A 22,328-nucleotide genomic window follows, 5' to 3' on the forward strand; every position below is an offset into this window, starting at 1 on the left:
ACTTAGTAGCAGCAGTGAGTACTATATACAAGATGATTGCAAACATTCAGTAAAGATCCTTGGACAACACCTTGCAAACCCATTAACACTTAGAAGGACAAGGGCAGCAGGTACTTGGGAACACCATCAGCTACAAGTTCCCCTCCAAGCCACTCGCCATCCTGACTTGGAAATATACCACCGTTCCTTCGAAGTCATTGGGTCAAAATCCTGGAATTCCCTCCTTAATGCATTCTGGGTCAACCCACAGCAAGGGGACTGCAGTGATTCAAGAAGACAGCTCACCACCACCTTCTCAAGGGCAAATAAGGATGGGCTATCCATGCTGGCCAGCCAGCGATGCACGAGTCCCACAAATGAATATAAAACGAAGCTGTTTTTTCCCTCGATTGGCAGCATCAGCAATGCTGATGAGGATGGGAGAAAGCCTTATTTGTGACTGAATATCTGGGGAAACACATTTCGACAACGTCTCTATTCATCTGAAAGGACAGTTTCGATACCCATTCCCATTGGATCCCCCTCACAGCCACAAACTTTCTCTGAGTTCACTTCCCCCTTTCCCGTCTCCAGGCAGGGGATTTCCCTCACTCTGTGACTGTGTCTGATCCCCTAACCCTGTTGAGCGGTTTCCATCACTTCCCTGTCCCGTTCACAGCTGGTCAAGCTGCACCGGTCAACTCTTTGCTACCATCTCTGATTTACAGCTCTATTAGAATGACTGTGCAGCAGAGACTTTCAAGCTTTAAATTTGATTATCGTAACATCTTGCAATCGTTGTAACCTTTCAGCACCATGCCAATGTTATCATTCCCTCATTATTCCCCCACCCCACACCTTTAACTGCAGCTTCCATCATCTCCACCCCTCCTCCTGAAGAAGGGATCACCTCCGGATGCTGCCTGGCTTCCTGCGTTCCTCCAACCTCCTGCTTGTCTACTTTGGATTCCCAGCATCTGCAGTTTTTTTTCGGTCTAACTGAAGTTATTCACTTCAATTCATTCAGGTTGAACAACAGTTCTCTCCTCTGCACTGCTCCCATTCAGCCAGCAGATGTCAGAAGGCCACAATTGTTATTGGAAGTTGTTCTTTGTGAATATATTAGGGGGCCGATGAGCAGAGCCCTCCATTTCTGTTCCAGAGGCAGCTCTAACCACCAAGGATTCTCATGTGCTGTTAAGGTAAGGCTTTTCAATTTATATTTCTTGTGTATCGTGTGATTGATTAAAAGGTTAATTGAAAAAGACCATAGCAGAGAAGTACTAGAAATTATTTAACTCATAAATTTGTACAACTCAATGAAATAAGTAGAGATGGATGGTCAGGTGATGTGCTGTAGCTGTATAATGTGGGAGCTGGCTGATCCCATTGTGAATGGCAGTGACCACATCTGCAGCAAGTGTCGGTTCTGGATCAGAATTGATCATCTGGAATCTGAGCTTCAAACACTGCAACACATCCAGGAGGGGCAAAGGTACCTGGGCGCTCTGTTTCAGGAGGCAGTCACACCCAGTAGATTAAGTCATTCAAATTCACTTAGTGATCAGGGACAAATAGGGTGTGACTGTATGTGAGGCACGTAGGGGGATCCTGAGTTCAGAAGTGGAGGAGCCTCAGTCCTTGACATGTCTAGCAGTTATGAGATTCTTGCTCCCTGTACGGATGAGGGAAAGGGCTATGGACAAGATGACCCAGCTGACCACGGCACCATGGTGCAGAAAGCCATTCAAGGGGAGAAGCAAAAAGACAAGTAGTTATTATAGGGGATTCTACAATTAAGGGACAGAATGCAAGCCGTATCGGGAGTCCCACATGTGTGGTGCCTGCCCGGTGCCAGGGTGCAGGGCATCTCCGACCGTCTTGAAAGGATATTGGAGCAGGAGGGGGAGGACCCAGTTGTTATGGTCCATGTCAGGACTAACAACATAGGCAAAGCTAGGGTGGAGGACCTTGTTTGGGGATTATCAAGCGCTAGGAAAGAAATAGAAGTACAGGTCCCCAAGGGTCATAATCTCCCCATTACTGCCCGAGCCACGTGCCAATTGGCATAGGGATAAGGAAGTTAGGGAAGTAAACATGTGGCTAAGGGATTGGTGTGGGAAAGAGGGATTTCATTTCATGGGGCTTTGGCATCAGTTTTGGAACCAGATGGGATCTGTACCGATGGGACGGTCTCCACCCGAATCGATCTGGAACCAGTGTTCTAGTGAAAAGGATAAATAGGATGGTCAGGAGAACTTTGATCTTCTGAGTTGGGGGAAAGGGAAAGGGAAAGCGAGAGGGAGTGTGGAGTTAAATGGAAAGATAAGCAGCAGAATAGCTTGTGTGCAGGTGGGTTTCAAGTCAAGGCAGACCAGGAATGCAGCAAAAAGGAGCAATAACTTAGGGCATCTTATGATTTCCAATATCTCTAATAATGATAAGAAAATTAGCATTGGGGTATTTTACCTGAATGCTCATAGTATTTGTAACAAAGTAGATGAATTAACAGCACAAATCAACGCGAATGATTATGATGTGGTAGGCATCACAGAGACGTGGTTGCAGGGGCTTCAGGACAGGCAGTTAAACATCCAAGGATTTATAACATCAAAAGGACAGGGAGGTGGGCAGAGGGGGTGGGGTTGCCTGGAGTTAAGATTGAAATTAAATCTACGGCACTGAATGACATTGGGTCAGAGGATGTGGAGTCTGTGTGGGTGGAGTTGAGGAGTCACAAGGGCAAAAAAATATATAATGGGAGTTATGTACAGACCTCCTAACAGTGGTCAGAATCACGAGCGCAAGATGTACCAAGAAATAGATAGGGCATGTCAGAAAGGCAAGGTCATGGTGATCATGGGGGACTTCAATACACAGGTGGACTGGTGGATTCAAAGAAAGGGAATTCATGGAATGCTTACAGGATAGCTTTTTGGAACAACTTGTGATGGAGTCCACAAGGAAGCAGGCTATTCTGAATTTAGTGTTATGTAATGAGCCAGACTTTAGAAAAGATCTTAAAGTAAGGGAACACTTCGGAGGCAGCCATTATAATATGGCCGTGTTCGGTCTGCAGTTTGAAAGATAGAAGGCAAAATCAGAAAATGCACAGCAAGTCAGGCAGCATCCGAGGAGCAGGAGAATCGACGTTTCAAGCATAAGCCCTTCATCAGGAATGAGGTTTGTGGGCCTTAGGGGGGAGCGGAGATATAAATGGGAGGGGGTGGAGTTGGGGGTAAGGTAGCTGAGAAAGCGATAGGTCGATGAAAGTGAGGGAGAAGGTGATAGGTCGTGGAGGGGTGGAGCGGTTGGATGAGAAAGGTGATGGGCAAGTCAGGAGGGCAGTGCCAAGTTGGAGGCTTGGGACTGGGATAATGTGGGGGGTGAGGGGAAATGAGGAAATTGTTGAAATCCACATTCATGTTGTGTGGTTATAGGGTCCCAAGGTGGAATATGAGGCGTTCTTCCTCCAGGCATCGGGTATTAATGGTTTGGCAGTGGAAGAGGCCCTTGATGGAGTGGGAGTGGGAGTGTTCAGCCATGGGGCAGTGGGGTTGGTGGGTACGGGTGTCCCAGAGATGTTCTCTGAAACGATCCGCAAGAAGACATCCTGCCTCCCCGATGTAGAGGAGATCACACCAGGTGCAATGGGAACAGGAGATGACATTGGTAGGGGTACAGGTAAATTTCTGTCGAATGTGGAAGGATCCTTTCGGGGGTCCCATCTATCCTCTTCACCCCCAAGCCCAACCTATCACCTTCTCCCTCACCATCATCTACCTATGGCTTTCTCAGCTACCTCCTCCCAGCCTCACCCTTTCCCATTTATCTCTCAATCCCCACCCTGCAGCCCACAAGCGTCATTCCTGATAAAGGGCTCACGCCTAAAATTCCTGGTGTCCGGATGCTGCCTGATCTGCTGTGCATTTTCAGCACCACACTCTCGACTCTGATCTACAGTCCTCACTTTTCCCTCTCAAATGTGAAAGTAGGCTAGCCAGTAATATTAGAAATAATAGTAAAAGTTTCTTTCAATGCATAGGAAACAAATGAGAGGCAAATGTAGACATTGGGCCGCTCCAAATTGATGCAGGAAGACTAGTGCTGGGAGATAAGGAAATAGCTGAAGAACTTAATAAGTACTTTGCATCTATCTTCACAATGGAAGACATAAGTAATATCCCAACAATTAAGGAGAGTCGGGGGCAGAGTTGAGTACGGTAACCATTACAAAAGAGAAAATGCTAGAAAAGCTAAAAGGTCTAAAAATTGATAAATCTCCTGGCCCCAATGGACTACATTCTTGGGTTCTGAGGGAGGAGGCTGAGGAAATAACGGAGGAGTTGGTTGTGATCTTTCAAAAGTCACTGGAGTCAGGGAAAGTCCCAGATGATTGGGAAAAAAAAATCGCTATTGTAACCCCCTTGTTCAAGAAAGGATCAAGACAAAAAAATGGAAAATTATAGGCCGATTAGCCTAACCTCCGGTGTTGGTAAAATTCCAGAATCCATCGTTAATGATGAGATTTCTAAATTCTTGCAAGTGCAGGGTTGGATTAGAACAAGTCAGCATGCATTAAATAAGGGGGGATTGTGCCTAACAAACCTGTTAGAATTCTTTGAAGAGGTAGCAAGTAGGTTATCTATCCAGACTTCCAAAAAGCCTTTGGTAAGCTGCCTCACAGGAGGTTGCTGAGTAAGGGGAGGGCCCATGGTATTCGAGGTGAGCTACTGGCATGGATTGGGGATTGGCTGTCTGATAGAAGGCAAAGAGTTAGGATGAAAGGTTCTTTTTCAGAATGGCAGCTGGTGACAAGTGGTGTCCCACAGGGTTTATTGTTGGGGCCGTACTGTTCACTTTATATATTAATGATCTGGATGAAGGAACTGGGGGCATTCTGGCGAAGTACATCAATGATACAACATTAGGTGGACAGGCAGATAGTACTGATGAGGTGGGGAGGCTGCAGAAAGATTTCGACAGTTTAGGAGTGTGGTCCAGGAAATGGCTGATGAAATTCAACGTGAGCAAATGTGAGGTCTTGCACTTTGGAAAAAGAATACAGGCATGGACTATTTTCTAAATGATGAGAAAATTCATAAAGCCAAAGTACAAAGGGATCTGGGAGTGCTAGTCCAGGATTCTCTAAAGGTTAACTTGCAGGTCGAGTCCGTGATTAAGAAAGCGAATGTAATGTTATCATTTAACTCAAGAGGGTTGGAATATAAAAGCAGCAATCTGCTATTGAGACTTTATAATACTCTAGTTCAGCCCCATTTGGAATATTGTGTCCAGTTTTGGGCCCCACACCTCCAGAATCAACCTTATGACAATCCTCTTTCCCCTCTCTAGTCCAGTCTATCCTTTCTGAAGTAAGGAGACCAAATCTGCACACAGTCCTCCAGATGTGGCCTCACCAGCACCTTGTACAGCTATAGCATTACCTCTCTGCTTTTAAACTCCATCCCTTCAGCAATGAAGGACAACATTCCATTTGCCTCCTAATTACTTGTTGTACCTGCAGACCGACCTTCTGCAGTTCATGCACAAGGACACCCAGGTCCCTCTGCCCAGCAGCATGCTGCAGTTTTTTAACATTCAATAGTCTTTTTTACTGTTATTCCTACCAAAATGAATGACCTTTGCCCACTCACTGAAGCCATGTCCCTTTCCAAAGTTTCACAGTCCTCTGCACACTTTGCTCTACCACTCATCTTAGTGTCATCTGCAAACTTTGACACACTACACCTGGTGCCCAACTCCAAATGATCTAAGTAAATTGTGAACAAATCCCTGAGGCACATCACTAGTCACTGACTGCTAACCAGAAAAGCACTCATTTATTCCCACTCTTTGCTTCCTGCTAGTTAAACATTCCTCTATCTGTGCTAATACATTACCTGTAACGCTGTGCATCTTGGGGGTGGGGTGCAGGGGGCCAGGGCAGGGTCACGCATGTGCTCCTCTAGACAGGAACACCCATATCTGGGGTAGGGGAGAGCCTCAGATGTGCGCTCCTCTGGGCAGGAAGACCCGTCTCGGGGTTGTGGGCAGGGGGGAATGGGGCAGCGTCGCTCATGCTCTGCTTAAGGAAGCAGCTTGATATCATTGACATTGAACAGAGAGTGACAGCAGCAATGTTAAACCCACTCTGAGTATTGGGTGATTGTGATCTGAGCACAAAGATTTATTTCAACAAAAAAGAAATGTTGAAATGAGGAGAGCTCCCCCATTGCTGTCTCCATAATGCCATTAGACATAGGAGTGGACGTAAGGCCATTTGGCCCAGCGTGTCCACTCTGCCATTTAATCATGGCTGGTGGACATTTCAACTCGGCGAAAGTGAGGACTGCAGATGCTGAAGATCAGAGTCAAGATTAGCACGGTGCTGGGAAAGCACAGCAGGTCAGGCAGCAGCTGAGGAGCAGGAAAATTTAACATTTCAGTCAAAAGCCCTTCTCCCCATATCCCTTAATCCCTTGCGAGACGAAGAATTTGTCAATCTCTGCCTTGAAGACATTTAACTTCCCGGCCTCCACTGTGCTCCGCGGCAATGAATTCCACAGGCCCACCACTCTCTGGCTGAAGAAATGTCTCCTCATTTCCATTCTAAATTGGTCTCCTCTAATTCTAAGGCAGTGCCCACGGATCCTAGTCTCCCCACCTAATGGAAACAACTTCCCAGCATCCACCCTTTCTAAATCATGCATTATCTTGTAAATTTCTATTAGATCTCCACTTAAGCTTCTAAACTCCAATGAATACAATCCCAGGATCCTGAACTGTTCATCGTATATTAGGCCGACCATTCCAGGGATCATCCATGTGAATCTCCATTGGACATGCTCCAGTGCCAGTGTGGGATTATATTCATTGGAATTTAGAATAATGAGGGGGAATCTTATAGAAGCATATTAAATTAGGAATGGAATAAATACGATAGAAGGAGAGGGGATATTTCCACTGGCGGGTGAAACTAGGATAAGAGGGCATAGCCTCAAGACTAGGGGGAGCAGATTTAGCACTGGATTAAGATGGAACTTCTTCACCCAGCGGGTTGTGAATCTGTGGAATTCCCTGCCCAGGGAAGTAGTTGAGGCTTCCACAGTAAGTGCTTTTTAAAACAAAGATAGATCATTTTTTGAACAGTAAAGGCATTAAGGGTTATGATGGGAGGATGGGTAAGTGGAGTTGAAGACATGAAGAGATCAGCCGTGAGCTTATTGAAGGGCAGAACGGGTTCGAAGGGCTGGATGGTCTACTCCTCCTTGTTCTTATGTGACGCACATAGATATAATAATCAAGTGACTTCCAAGCACACATTGTGTGCCAACATTTGATAAAAACAGAAGAGAGAAAATGCATACATACACACGGACTCATTTAAAATATGTCCAAAATATACACACTGTCCCTGAGACACATTACAAAATCACACAGCAACGTTGCATCAACTGACAGCTACAGTGTGTTAACTACACTCTCATATTCACGGAGCAGAAGCTGACAGGCATAGATAGATAACCACACTCACGTATTCCTGAAGAAGGGCTCATGCCCGAAATGTCGACTCTCCTGCTCCTTGGATGCTGCCTGACCTGCTGCGCTTTTCCAGCAACACATTTTCAGCTCTGATCTCCAGCATCTGCAGTCCTCACTCTCTCCTAGATAGATAACCACACTCACGTATTGACATAGCCAAATCTGACAGGTATAAATTGATTAGGGGAAAGTGAGGATTGCAGATGCTGGAGATTAGAGTCGAGTGTGCGGCGCTGGAAAAACACAGCAGATCAGGCAATATCCGAGGAGCAGAGGAATCAAAGTTTCAGGAAAAAGCCCTTCATCAGGAATGAGGCTATGAGCTGAGGGAGTGGGGGTGAGGCTGGAGGGAAGGCAGTTAAGAGTGTGATAGGCAGATGTAAGTGGAGGTAATGGTGATAGGTCAGACAGGAGGGCAGAGCAGGTGGTGGGAAGGAAGATGGACAGGTAGGATAGGTCTTGAGGACGGTGCCAAGTTGGAGGGTTGGAACTGGGATAAGGTGGGGGAGGGGAAATGAGGAAACTGGTGAAATCCATATTGATGCTGTGGGGTTGATGGGTCCCAAGGCGGAAGATGAAATGTTCTTCTTCCAAGCATTGGGTGGTGAGGGAGTGGCAATGGAGGAGGCCCAGGACCTGCATATCCTCGGTGGAATGGGAGGGGGAGTTTAAGTGTTTGGCCACAGGGCAGTGGGGTTGGTGGGTGCGGCTGTCCCGGAGATGTTCTCCAAAGCGCTTTGTGAGTAGGCGTCTAGTCTCCTCAATGTAGAGGAGACCACATCGGGAGCAACGGATACAATAAATGAGATTGGTGGATGTGCAGGTGAAACTTTGATGGATGTGGAAGGCTCCTTTGGGGCCTTGGACAGAAGTGAGGGAGGAGGTGTGGGCGCAGGTTTTGCAGTGGCAGGGAAAGATCCCAGGATGGGAGGGTGGGTTGTAGGGTGGCGTGGATCTTATGAGGGAGTCATGGAGGGAATGGTCTTTACAGAAAGCAAATGGGCTGGGGAGCGAAATATACCTATGGTGGTGGGATGTGGTTGTAGGTGGTGGAAATGGTGGAGGATGATGTGATGTCAATGGAGGTTGATGGGGTAGATGGTGAGGACCGGGGGGGGGGGGGGTGGGGGTGGGGGGGTCATGTCCTTGTTGCGGTTGGAGGGGTGGGATGTGGATGAGATGCGCTGGAAATCATATTCAGCTGTGTGGGAGGGGAAATTGCAGTCTTGAAGAAGGAGGCCATCTGGTGCGTTTTGTGGTGGAATTGGTCCTCCTGGGAGCAGATACGGCAGAGGCGGAGGAATTGGGAATTCAGGAGATAGGGTGGGAGGAGGTGTAGTCCTGGTAGCTATGGGAGTCAGTGGGTTTGTAGAAGATGTCAGTGTTGAATTGATCACTGTTGATGGAGATGGAGAGGTCCAGGAAAGGGAGGGAGGTGTCTGAAATGGTCTAGGTGAACTTAAGATCGGGGTGGAATGTGGTGGTGAAGTTGACGAACTGTTCAACCTCCTCATGGGAGCACAAGGTGATGCAGAATCAGTCATCAATGTAGCGGAGGAAAAGGTGGGGATTGATGCCGTCATAACTATGAAAGATGGACTGTTCCTGGTAACCAACAAAGAGACAGGTATAGCTGGGGCCCATGCGGGTGCTCATGATCACTCTTTTCAGCTGGAACAAGTGGGAGGATTCAAAGGAGAAATTATTGAGGGTGAGGACCAGTTCAGCCAAACGTGGTGGGGACGTCGGGTGAGGAAGAAACAGAGGGTTTGGAGGCCTTGGACATAGCAAATAGAGGTGTATAGGGACTGGATGTCTATGGTAAAGATGAGGCGTTGGGGACTAAGGAAATAAAAGTTTTGGAGGAGGTGGAGGGCATGGGTGGTGTCCCGAACATATGTGGAGAATGTCAGGACCAGGGGGTATAGGAATGTATCAAGATATGTGTAGGTAAGTTCTATGGAACAGGAGCAGGCCAAGATGATGGGTTGGCTGGGGTAGTCAGGCTTGTGGATCTTGGGTAGGAGGTAGAAAATGGCGGTGGGGCTTTTCCAGACCATGAGGTTGGAAGCTATGGGTGGGAGATTCACTGAGTTGATGAAGTTGTGCATGGTCTGGGAGATGATAGTTTGGTGATGGGGGAATGAGGTCGTGGTCAAGGGGGCAGTAGGAGGAGGTGTCTTCTGGCTTTAATGGTCAGTACACCAAACTCCCAATCCTCCCCCAACCCCACTCCCCCTTGGTATAAATTGATAACTAGCCTGACACGTTCACTTCGGAGAAACTGTCAGGTATAGATTGTTAACACATTTATGCAATGCATGCAGCAAACTCTGACAGGGACAGATTTATAACTAAACTCACAGGTTCAAATAGAAGAAACTGCCGGGTAGATACTAATAATGCCTCTTGCATTCCCAGACCAAAAATAATTACAGATAGCATACAACAAATGCATTTACACATTCACAAATCCAGAAATGGATTGATGCATTAATCGCATGCACATAGCACAATCTGAAAGGAAGACATGGAGAATAACACTCATTCTTTCAGACAGTATAAACTGACATGTACAATTTGATAACTATGGTCACATATTGACAGAATCTGACAGGTAAAAAAAATTGATAACTGTGCTGATATTGACAGAGCAGAAACTGACAGGCATCATTAGACAACCACAATCACATATTGACATAGTCAAATCTGATAGGGAGAGATTAACTGCTACATTCACATATCCACTACAAACAGATTGACGAGAACAGATTGATTTGTATATTGATGTATTCATACAGCAGAGTCCAAAAAATACAGGCTGAGAACTCCACTCTCTCATTCACATTGCTGAAACTTACAGGGAAGAATAATAAATGCATTCACACCTTCACAAACCTGAAATTGACAGGTACAAATTAATAACTACATTCTCAGATACACAGAACAGAAACTGACAGGTGCAGGTTAGTAACAACACTCTCACCTGTAAAGCAGAAACTGACAGGGAGAGATTGATACCTACGCTCTCAGACATAGAGCCATAGAGATGTACAGCATGGAAAAAAACCCTTCGGTCCAACCCGTCCATGCCGACCAGATATCCCAACCCAATCTAGTCCCACCTGCCAGCACCCGGCCCATATCCCTCCAAACCCTTCCTATTCATATACCCATCAAAATGCCTCTTAAATGTTGCAATTGTACCAGCCTCCACCACATCCTCTGGCAGCTCATTCCATACACGTACCACCCTCTGTGTGAAAAAGTTGCCCTTTAGGTCTCTTTTATATCTTTCCCCTCTCACCCTAAACCTATGCCCCTCTAGTTCTGGACTCCCCGACCCCAGGGAAAATACTTTGTCTATTTATCCTATCCATGCCCTTCATATTTTTGTAAACCTCTATAAGGTCACTCCTCAGCCTCCGATGCTCCAGGGAAAACAGCCCCAGCCTGTTCAGCCTCTCCCTGTAGCTCAGATCCTCCAACCCTGGCAACATCCTTGTAAATCTTTTCTGAACCCTTTCAAGTTTCACAATATCTTTCCGATAGGAAGGAGACCAGGATTGCAGGCAATATTCCAACAGTGGCCTACCCAATGTCCTGTACAGCCACAACATGACCTCCCAACTCCTGTACTCAATACTCTGACCAATAAAGGAAAGCATACCAAACACCTTCTTCACTATCCTATCTACCTGCGACTCCACTTTCAAGGAGCTATGAAGCTGCACTCCAAGGTCTCTTTGTTCAGCAACACTCCCTAGGACCTTACCATTAAGTATATAAGTCCTGCTAAGATTTGCTTTCCCAAAATGCAGCACCTCGCATTTATCTGAATTAAACTCCATCTGCCACTTCTCAGCCCATTGGCCCATCTGGTCCAGATCCTGTTGTAATCTGAGGTAACCCTCTTCGCTGTCCACTACACCTCCAATTTTGGTGTCATCTGCAAACTTACTGTTTTGCACATCAGAAACTGACAGGGACAGATTGGTAAAAAGAATCACTCATTCACATATCAGAGACTGACAGGTACAAATGTACTGTTTCACACAGCAGAAACTGACAGGTTCAGATTGATAACTACACTCTCATATTCACACAGCCGAAATTGACAGGGACACATTGATGATTGCACGTGGTAAAAACTAACATAAGTAGATTGGTAACTAACCTCACATATCTACATCCCAGAAACAGTCAAGGTGTGATCATTTTGCGAATATGTAAATATACTTCTCAATCAATCTTTATTAGTTTCTAATATGTGGACACATGAGTGTTGTTATGAATGTGCACCTGTCAGTCTCTGCTATGTGAATATGCCACCAGAGAGGACAGATTGATCACACACATGCACAATGCATATCCTGACAGGCGCAATTGGATATGCAGACTCACATATTCACCAAATGGGAACAAACTGGTATGTATCAATACCGAAACTCATTTCCACGTAGCCACCTAACGTCGGGTAATCACAATCATGGAGCAGTGCGGGTGTTGGTTTCTTTCTAGATCTTCCTTAATTGTATGGAATAATTATTTTTAAATCTCCAGACAAAAAGCAGTTCAGGGCTAGGGTGGAACCTGTTCAAATTGCTGCCTTTAAATAAACAATCCTAATGATTATTAACTGAATACTACATCAATCAGACTTAGATATTGTCAGACTTAGGTAATGTTGATAACGCTCTGTCTTCCTCCAGGCAAATATTTGAAGGATGAAGACAATGTCGTATTTCTTTGATACAAAGCCAAGTGTGAGCAGCACCTTCTAACAAACAGCAGGTATGTTCCCACTGCCAGAGTGGAGACTGTCCTTCCCATTGATACTGCACAGATTTAATCAGACTCACATTGAGCTCAATTTCCAGAGAGGTATGTTCAAACCAAGGGCCAAACACCATGAAGGGAAATGCAAGTTTATTGTTTGATTTCCTTCCATTCATAATGCAGACCAACCCATTTCCAATAAGTTTCAGCATTTTTCGTCTATTGATACTTTGAAGGGGGAAGACTGAATCCTCATCCATGATATATACTCAGCCAATGAATCAAATCTACATTTATTAAGAGCATTTTTAAACTAACAAACAAGGTTTAAAATAGCAATTCTGCTATGACATGGATTCAACAAACTTACGTGAGATAGTTGTTAAATACAGACACAGAACGAAACTGCACTCACACAAATGAAGAGATTTAACAAAAATAAAGAACAAATCACACTTTCATTTTGTTTACTAATAACTGCAAAGGACAGAATTACTCCATTATCCCATACATAGACACAATAAATCAATTGTGGCGGTACAGTGCCTCACAGCACCAGGGTCCTGGGTTCAATTCCCGCCTGTCTGTGTGGAGTTTGCACGTTCTCCCTGTGTCTGTGTGGGTTTCCTCCGGGTGCTCCAGTTTCCTCCCACAGTCCAAAGATGTGCAGGTCGGGTGAATTGGCCATGCTAAATTGCCCGTAGTGTTAGGTGTATTAGTCAGGGGTAAATACAGGGTAGGGGAATGGGTTTGGGTGGGTGTCTCTTCGGAGGATCGGTGTGGGCTTGTTGGGCCGAACGGCCTGTTTCCACACTGTAGAGAATCTAATCTAATAAATGACTTCCATACACAAAAACAGAAATAGCTGGAAAAATGCAGCAAGTCTAGCAGTATGTGTGAAGAGAAAGCAGAGTTAATATTTTGGGTCTTTCAGCCCATTGAGTCTGCACTGGTCTGAAACAACCCATGAACAATTCTATTTTTATTCCATTTCCATAAATATATAACAGTGGCAGAAGCGATGCCATTTTTTCTTTATCCCAACTTTATCCCTCAGTTTCTTCAACTTGCAGGGATTGATTTTTCTTTTGTTCTCTCTTCAACATAAAGACACATTTTAATAAATGTATACCTTTATTTTCAAATTTGCTTAATTGTTCTTCGAAGGGCCTTGTTTTCCTCTTGATCCTCCCTATGAAATATTGCACAAAACCTGATGTCATGTTATCACATAATCAGTATAATCAAACACTCATCTTTCAAAACAGTGGGGAAAGACAGATTTAGCCAAATCAAGAAGATTAGTCAAGCTCCTTATATTGTTTTTTACTAGAAGATTCCAACAGTATTGTTTCTTCAATAAGTTTAGTTTCACTGTTCCAAATTTCTCGGCTGCATGGCTGCCTTTCTTCCTCCCCACCATAAACCAACACCAGCATATCAGGAAAGGAAAGTAACAACACTGTACACGGCAGGATAATGTCCCAGCTACAGAAGAAAGGAGAAGTGAATGAGCCAAATCTCTTTCCGTTATTGGGATCACTGTGATCAGTCAGCCTCAGTGCAGTTTATTTGTTCATTACAGTTTCCCTTTCATACTAACATTGAAAATTAACATCCGCCTTTACTTCTGCAGTATTCAATAAATGTGTCACTATGCATAGTTAACATAGGTCTATTCAGTTTAAAGTTGTGACGGAGAGGGACAAAACTGGTCCACTGGTTCAAGTCGTACACTGGGGCAAGATGAACTTTGATGGAACTAGACAGGATCTTGCAGGGTTTGGTTGGAGAGGTTTATTTGTCGGCAAAGGGACCTCCGGCAAGTGGGAGGCCTTTAAAAGTGAGATAGCTAGGATTCAAGGTCTATATGTTCCTGTGAGGGAGAAGGGCAAGGCTGGCAGGAGAAGGAACTCTGGATGATAAGAGATAATGGAAGAGGAAAGGGCGGGATGAAAGCGCGCACCAAGGCGAAGTCTCGGTCGTCCCGGGCTGGCCTGCAGTTCCCGGTGGGCCGTATTCACAGGCTCCTGAGAAAGGGCAACTATGCTGAGCGGGTGGGGGCCGGAGCGCCGATCTATCTGGCTGCGGTGCTGGAGTATCTGGCGGCTGAAGTCCTGGAGCTGGCCGGGAACGCGGCCCGGGACAACAAGAAAACCCGCATCATCCCCAGGCACCTGCAGCTGGCCGTGCGCAACGACAAGGAGCTCAACAAGCTGCTGGGAGGGGTGACCATCGCTCAGGGAGGGGTGCTGCCTAATATCCAGGCCGTGCTGCTGCCCAAGAAAACCGCCCCCACCAAAAAGTGAAGAGGGACTGTTCTTGATTCTGACAACCTAAAGACTCTTAAGAGCCGCTCACAATATCAGAAAAAGAAACTAGACCCCCACCTCTGTCAGGTTAATCTTATTTTTGCCTTAAACCAGCTGTACATTTCCATAATCTGCATCCCCTGCATTTTCCTACCCCATTCTATGCATCCTAATTCTTGCCTAACCTCATTATAATTGCCCTTGCCCCATTGGTAACTCTTGGCCTGTGGCATTTACCTAACGCTTTTCATCCCTAAACTAAACATAACTGAATTATGGCCACTCTCTCCAAAGTGTTCACCTACAACTAAATCAAACACCTGGCCTGGTTCATTACCAAGCACCAGATCCAGTGTGGCCTCCCCTCGTGTTGGCCCGTCGACATACTGTGTCAGGAAACCCTCCTGTACACATTGGACAAAACTGATCCATCCGACGTCCTAGAGTTATAACATTTCCAGGAGAGAGTGAGGACTGCAGATGCTGGAGATCAGAGCTGAAAATGTGTTGCTGAAAAAGCGCAGCAGGTCAGGCAGCATCCAAGGAACAGGAGAATCGACGTTTTGGTCATAAGCCTGAAATATTCCTGAAGAAGGGCTCATGCCCGAAATGTCGATTCTCCTGCTCCTTGGATGCTGCGTGACCTGCTGCGCTTTTCCAGCAACACATTTTCAGTTATAACATTTCCAGTCAATGTTGGGGAAGTTAAAGTCCCCCATAATGGCCACCCTGTTCCTTTCACTCCTACCCAGAATAATGTTGCTAATCCTCTCTTCCACCTCCTTGGAGCTCTGCGGAGGTCTATAAAGAACTCCAAGCAGTGTGACCTCTTCTCTCCTATTCTAACCTCAGTCCACACTACCTCGTCAAATATTTTTCAGTCACCATTATATTATCTTTGACTAATAAGGCCATGCCTCCACCTCTTTTACTGCCTTGCCTGTTTTAAATGGAAACTCTAAACCCTGGAACCTGCAACATCCATTCCTCACCCTGCCCCATCCGCCGCCAAATCCATAGAGTGCGGCCCTTGCGGTTCAGAGTGTACAGCACATCCATGGGGGGTAACCGTCTTGCGTTCAGCGTGTTCAGTATAGATGACTACATCCCTGATCACACTCTCCAGGAAAACCCTTTAATACCCCCTGGCTCTCTCCGTCGATGAACCTCGAGATGCGCTTGACCCCGCCACGGCGAGCCAGGCGCCGGGTGGCTGGTTTTGTGATGCCCTGGATGTTATCCCGGAGCACTTTGCGGTGTTGCTTCACTCCACCTTTCCCCAGGCCCTTTGCCTCTTTTACCTCTCCCAGACATCGCACTTCTTCACTCAAGCCGCTGCTGAATGAGAGCGGAGCTGCCTCCCCTTCCCTGATGACACAGCCCGGCCCGGCCCTGACTCAGAAAGGGACAGAGAGTGAGAGACAGTCCCAGCAGGAAAGGGAGGGACAGACTGAGCCCAGAAATGGCTCTAACCATCCAGCTCCTCCTCCAGCCCCGAACTGTGTCTGTAACTGAACCTTTCCCCACAGTGGTCGGGAACTCAGTGCTCAGCGGCAAACCGACAAACTTCAGCCTCATGTTCATAGAGAGGAAAAACAAGAGCTTCCTAAAAACAGTTTGTTCCAATTAATCGCCATGTGCCGTCCTCTCTCTAACAAGAGGAGAGAGTGAGAACTGCAGATGCTGGAGATCAGAGCTGAAGATATGTTGCTGGAAAAGCGCAGCAGGTCAGGCAGCATCCAAGGAGCAGGAGAATCGATGTTTTGGTCATAAGCCTGAAATATTCCTGAAGAAGGGCTTATGCCCGAATCGTCGATTCTCCTGTTCCTTGGATGCTGTGCTTTTCCAGCAACATATTTTTAGCTCTCTCTAACAACACAACACCGCTGTTTCCATTTCAATACCAGCTTCTCCTCCTGCTGCTGAATTCAACCAAGTAATTTCTTCGGGATTATGTGTGAAGCGGGGTTTCTGCACCAGTGTTCCTCTCTTAAGACACTTTCTCTGAATGTGGGAAATGGAAACACTGGAAGTGTCCCTGAGCTGGTGGTCAGTGACAGTGACAGTGAGAACGGGACCTCACGCTGAATCATTGTGGAGTGTGGAAGAGGGGTAGGATGTAAAAAAAAATTGCAAGGAAGTGCACATTCGAGCTTTTCAAAAACACCCAGAGGATTTCAGCGAGCCCTCTGAAGAAGGCTCAGTGGTTAGCACTGCTGCCTCACAGCGCCAGGGTCCCAGGTTCGATTCCAGCCTCAGGCGACTGTCTGTGTGGAGTTTGCACATTCTCCCCGTGTCTGCGTGGGTTTCCTCCGGGTGTTCCGGTTTCCTCCCACAGTCCAAAGATGTGCAGGTCAGGATGAATTGGCCATGCTAAATTATCCACAGTGTTAGGTGCATTAGAGGGGAAATGGGTCTGGATTGGCTACTGTTCAGAGGGTTGGTGTGGAATTGTTGGGCCGAAGGGCCTGTTTCCACACTGTAGGGAATCTAATCTAAACTTTGGACGTGAAATCAAACATTGGGACACCTCCCCTGTTCCACCAGAGCCCCAGTTTGTTTTTGACACAGTCTGCTCGATCAGCAGGGCTCAGGACTGACAGTCTGGTCCCCGGGCTCTGTCTGTTAAATAGAGTTGGCTGTAATTCCTGATGAAGGGCTTATGCCCGAAACGTCGAATTTCCTGCTCCTTGGATGCAGCCTGACCTGCTGCGCTTTTCCAGCAACACATTTTCAGCTCTGATACTCCAGCATCTGCAGACCTCACTTTCTCCTGTGAGAGCCAACCGTCAACTTTTAGTTTATATTGAGCTCAGAAATCAATCATTATTGTCGAGCATAAAAAAGACATTAAATGTCCATTCTTGGGGCAGGGTGGTGTTTACCTCAGGAAGGACAGACCTGTCCTGGGGGGGAGTATTCGAAATGTTCTCTACACAGGATCCTGGGATGAGGGGAATTATCCAGCCAGGAGAAACTGAGCAAACTGGGCCTATAATCCAGAGAGTTTAAAACCATGGGAGTTTATCACAGTGAGATGTCATTTTATTGAGGGGGCCGATTCCCTTCTTAGAATCTCCAGAGTGTGGAAACAGGCCCTTTGGACCAACAGGTCCACACTGACCTTCCAAAGAGTATCCCACCCAAACACATTCCCTTATCCTATTATTTTAAACCTCCTTGGTCTAATGCATTTCACAAAGGGGTTCCATTCTGCATGGAGGGTCCTTCAATCAGGCGGTTGTCAGTCTATGCAATTGTCTCCCCCAAGGGAGCTGTTCTGTTGTTGATTATATTTAAGACAGAGGTCAATAGAAATTTGGGTATGAAGAGAATTAAGGGACGTGGGGGTATGGAACTGACCGAGAAGATCTGTTAGCGGGCGACACAATGGCTCAGTGGATAGCATTGCTGCCTCACAGCACCAGGGTCCCAGGTTCGATTCCAGCCTCGGGTGACTGTCTGTGTGGAGTTTGCACATTCTCCCTGTGTCTGCGTGGGTTTCCTCCCACAGTCCCGCAGCTCAGGTAAATCAGCTATGCTGAATTGCCCCATAGTGTTCGGTGCACTAGTCAGAGGGAGATCGGTCTGGGTGGGTTACCCTTTGGAGGGTCGGTGTGGGTTGGTTGGGCCAAAGGGCCTGTTTCCACCCTGTTGGGAATCTAATCTAATCTAAACTGAATGGCACAGCAGCTTGAAGGGCAGTACAGATAACGGAGGGGGCTTCACAATAAGAAGTTCAGCCTGTCCTTGTGACTACGCCAAACACACGCATAGTCCATGGCGACACAGTATGATCATCCTGGGCACTTAGGATGAAAGCTGCTCAACACAAAGAGGTGGGTCTTTTGGCAAGAGATGCAATTATTGTCCCAGATTGGTTACTTCCATCCCATAATTGGCAAGATGGAGGTGCCGTTAGGGATCTCATACCACAAAGAGCCTGTACACCTGTAATAACAGGGACACATTCCTCCTGTAGGCATACACATGTGATGCAAGGACCCATAGGGGAGCAGTGGCAGTTGGTAAGTGCACCCCCATCCTAATATTAGAGGAAGTCCACAAGCAACTAAATAATAGTCAAAAGAAATGTTATGTCTGGCAAACGCCTTACAAGTATTCCATACTCCTTTGTTGGGATTTGGAAGGGGAAAGAGGTAAAAGAGTAAAGTTTCTGCCTTTTCTCTTTAGCGATGTGCAGATTTAAACCTCTTTGAATAGAGGCAAGGCTTACCTGGGCCACAAATAACACAACTGAAATCAAACCAGCAGAAAACACCTTGACAGGGTAAAGGCCATTGACAATTGTCCTGTAAACGAACTGTCCGATCTTCTTAATGCAGGTGACCATTGCGACAGTCACTCTTGGTAACGTTACATGCATTGAAGGAATCAGTCTCTCGGCACACAAGAACATCTTTTCGGCATGAATGATGGACAGAGTCTGGTCGCTCAGGATCACACGGGTAACTCCCTTCTTCAGCACCAATGCCAGCGATGATGAGTCCATAGTGCAGGGTAAGTTCGATCTTCATCATCTCCCCCCCCCTTGCAAGGGGCTCATCTGATGACCTTGTAATGATGGAGGTGCCCGGCGACCTTATCAGCGGTAGGGGTGATGAGGACAACTTGGAAGGACCCCTCCCATCATGGTTGGACACTGGGGTGTATCCATTGTAATAGAGTCTAAGCCCAAGTGTGTACAAAATACAGAATCAACTAAAATACTCAGCAGCAAAAAAGAAACGCAAACGTGTCCAGCAGGAGTGACCCACATTTTGGTTTGCGTATTGAGTGAGTACCCTATTTGAGGCCAGAGTTTGTGCTCTTCAGTAGGGGGCTTCCCTTGTGATTTTGTACCTTTCCCATGTCTGGCATACCTCCCCCCATATTGTCTCTATCTGGGCTTTGCTGGGGATCCAATGGGACCATAGGTTTGGGTGTAAGGCTGGTTGCCTGGCAGCAGCATCCACCTGCTCATTACTTTGGAAACTGTATCAGTTGCCTCAGCATGAGGTGAACATCTTAATAACTGTGAGATTGATTGGACAAAAAGCATTACTATAACGCAGCCCCATGGAGGTTAAAAATCCTCAATGTTCCCACAAGGTTCCAACATTGTGGGTCACACCAAAAGCACAACGAAGAGTCAGTGTACATTCGCAGATTTTCCTGTTGCTAGAACGCAAGCATGTCGATTCCCCATGTTAGCTCCAAGGTAACATTAAAGACACATCACTCCCCAGTGGCCACATTCCCATAGTTAGAGCAAGGGCTAGCCATTTGTCCCTAGGGGATTTTGCTGTCTGTTCCCAATCCCAAAGGTGTAATATTAAACCTGCCTGTCCCCATTTCCAGGGTCCCCCCAGGAAAAGGTTGCTCAGCAGTGGTCGGTGAGTGGGCATCTGAGGTAGGTTACACCCCCAGTGGGTATCCTGGACTGAACCAACCCTGTCAGGGCTGGCACACAGCATTTGGGTTTGCGAGGGCGCTGGATATAATTGGTTTTACCTGTAACTTGCATTGTGGTTCAGTCTGGTTCTGGCAATCCCAATAGAAAACTAACCGCTAACCTCATTTGTGACTGGAAATTCCTGGACTAGTTCATACTGTTTGTCTGGTTCATGTCAGTGACACCAGGAGGAAAACATTGCAAAAACATAGGGTTAAACAAAGGTGATCAAGCTTCTTGATTATTTTTCAATTGTATACCACTTCTGTTAGACAGATAGCCACATATTTCAGTATTTTAACACAAGCCATTCATATTCAGGCTAATCCCAGAATTTTGCTGCATTTACATCAGTATCACCCCTTGGACACACTGAGCAAATTGGGCCGGTTTCTTCTTGCAGTCAGGGGCATGCTTCATTCACATTACTCTAATTGTCAGGATGGGCCCTGGTTTAGGATGGCACAGGCCACTCACCCCCATGATATCAGCTATGAAAACCAGATAGTTTCAAAAGGAGGAAAGGTTTGTAATGGGGAAGGGGGCAGTGTGCTGGGGACAATCAGGAGATGTTAGGAGCTCAGGAATAAAATCCCCATCCTCAAATCAAGTCGGTATGCCAGACATATATTCTACTTGGAATCAGTGGCCTTACACTGTTTCTCCTGTCCCTTTTATTTTTTCATGTACCCGTTCAGTACATGAACACCTCCCAGCTTTTGGGAGTTCCATCTGCAATACATACCTCTATTCCCCAATCTCATGGCCAGGAAGGCATCTTTCCATTCTTCAGTTAGCAAAGAATGAATGCAGCAATGCTTCAAATTAACCATGAGGCAATGAGAAAGGTCACTGACAATCTGTAAAGGAATAAAACGAAGCAATCCTGCCAGTTAATTCTGATTTTGTGATTCAGGGCTAATACAATTGACTAAGTTTTTAAAAATTATTATCTGTAATTCAGAGGTGCAAACTGAACAAGTGACTAAGACATTTTAAATGTCATCAATATAAACCGGAAATTCATTTATTCAGTATTCACTATTTAAAATGTAAAATGTGTACAGTTTTCCAACTCTGAAATCCATTGTAATTACCCAGTTCGAGTTTCTTAATTTAAATTCCAGATTAGGTTCTATAAGTGGTTCTGACCGGTCATTGCTCATTGACAATGCTATAGGGCTGTGAAATGACTGCAGCTGCCTTCAAAGGTGTTGTCTACTCACATGGTAACAAAATACTTCCCATGTACAAATAAGGGCCGACTCCAAACACAGAGTAACCATAGGATGTTAACTTTGTTCCATGGTTTATCACAACCTAATGCTGAACTGAAACTTCAACTGTCATTGAGGGAGGGGAATTGATATAAAATAAAGGTACGACTTGCACACCATAATCGCCAATGAAACACAGAAAAGTAAGTGGAAATAAACGAATCTGAAACAAATTAAATCTTTTAGTATAATTTTCTGAAAACAATGCTGTTGGTTTGGGATATTTTGGATCTGTCTTTATGCTTCAGTTTTACAACATTTAACTAAATTAAACAAGGTTCATGCAATTCCTCCACTCAATGAGCAAGCGTTAAAGTCTGAAGTGATTTTCCTCAATGTTAGGTTTAGATTATAAGTAAAATTGAGCAGAGACCTGCTCTCCTACTGGAAGGGAATGATTCTGCACCTGAGGCCCAGGTATAGTGCTACTGCTTTACTTCCTTTAGTCAATTATTTCATTAATACAACACGTAGGGGTGAAATTGTGGGGAATTTGAGAGCAAGTTTATACTGATATCAGATGGTGCAGAATCAAAGGAGAAATTTTTTTTAAGATTATAATGTCATCTTCTCCGTATTAAACTGATTTGAAATTGAGTAAGATTAGCTTTGATGTGAGCATAAAAGTGATTAGTTAGAAACTGACAGTAGGGCAGTCATGGCCTGTACGAAGAACAAGGGTTAACATTTCATTTCATAATCACTGATGGATCCTTAAACTTCAAAGAAATCTTGTTAAATTCTCAAAATGCAAATCAAACTCAAAAGTCCCCGATCTCGAGCTCCGGGGTAAAAAACACAAACAAGCAAACGTGCATCCAAACCGAATGTGAAAGGGTTAAACTTTCTGCAAGCTGCAGGGATTCAGTGCTGATTTTCTCACACACACACAAACATTTTAAGGTAATGAAGCACTCACATTCCAGGAGTCAAAGTTAGGGAGTTTTAGCCTCATAAGTCTTGGCTGTAGCACACAGCTGC

The 22,328-nt window shown here is 45.7% G+C and overlaps 1 protein-coding gene and 1 pseudogene across 1 annotated transcript; one reads left to right on the forward strand and one right to left on the reverse strand.

The window, feature by feature from the left end:
- The first annotated feature begins 14,222 nt into the window (after positions 1-14,222).
- LOC132833895 (histone H2A, sperm-like) lies at positions 14,223-14,612 on the forward strand. The gene has a single exon (XM_060852555.1). It carries the CDS (start codon positions 14,223-14,225, stop codon positions 14,610-14,612), a length of 390 nt encoding a protein of 129 aa, XP_060708538.1.
- Positions 14,613-15,517: 905 nt separating this feature from the next.
- On the reverse strand, positions 15,518-15,929 carry LOC132833896 (histone H4-like; annotated as a pseudogene).
- Positions 15,930-22,328: the final 6,399 nt, after the last annotated feature.

This window comes from Hemiscyllium ocellatum, chromosome 38 (genome assembly GCF_020745735.1).
Source record: "Hemiscyllium ocellatum isolate sHemOce1 chromosome 38, sHemOce1.pat.X.cur, whole genome shotgun sequence".
NCBI lineage: Eukaryota > Metazoa > Chordata > Chondrichthyes > Orectolobiformes > Hemiscylliidae > Hemiscyllium > Hemiscyllium ocellatum.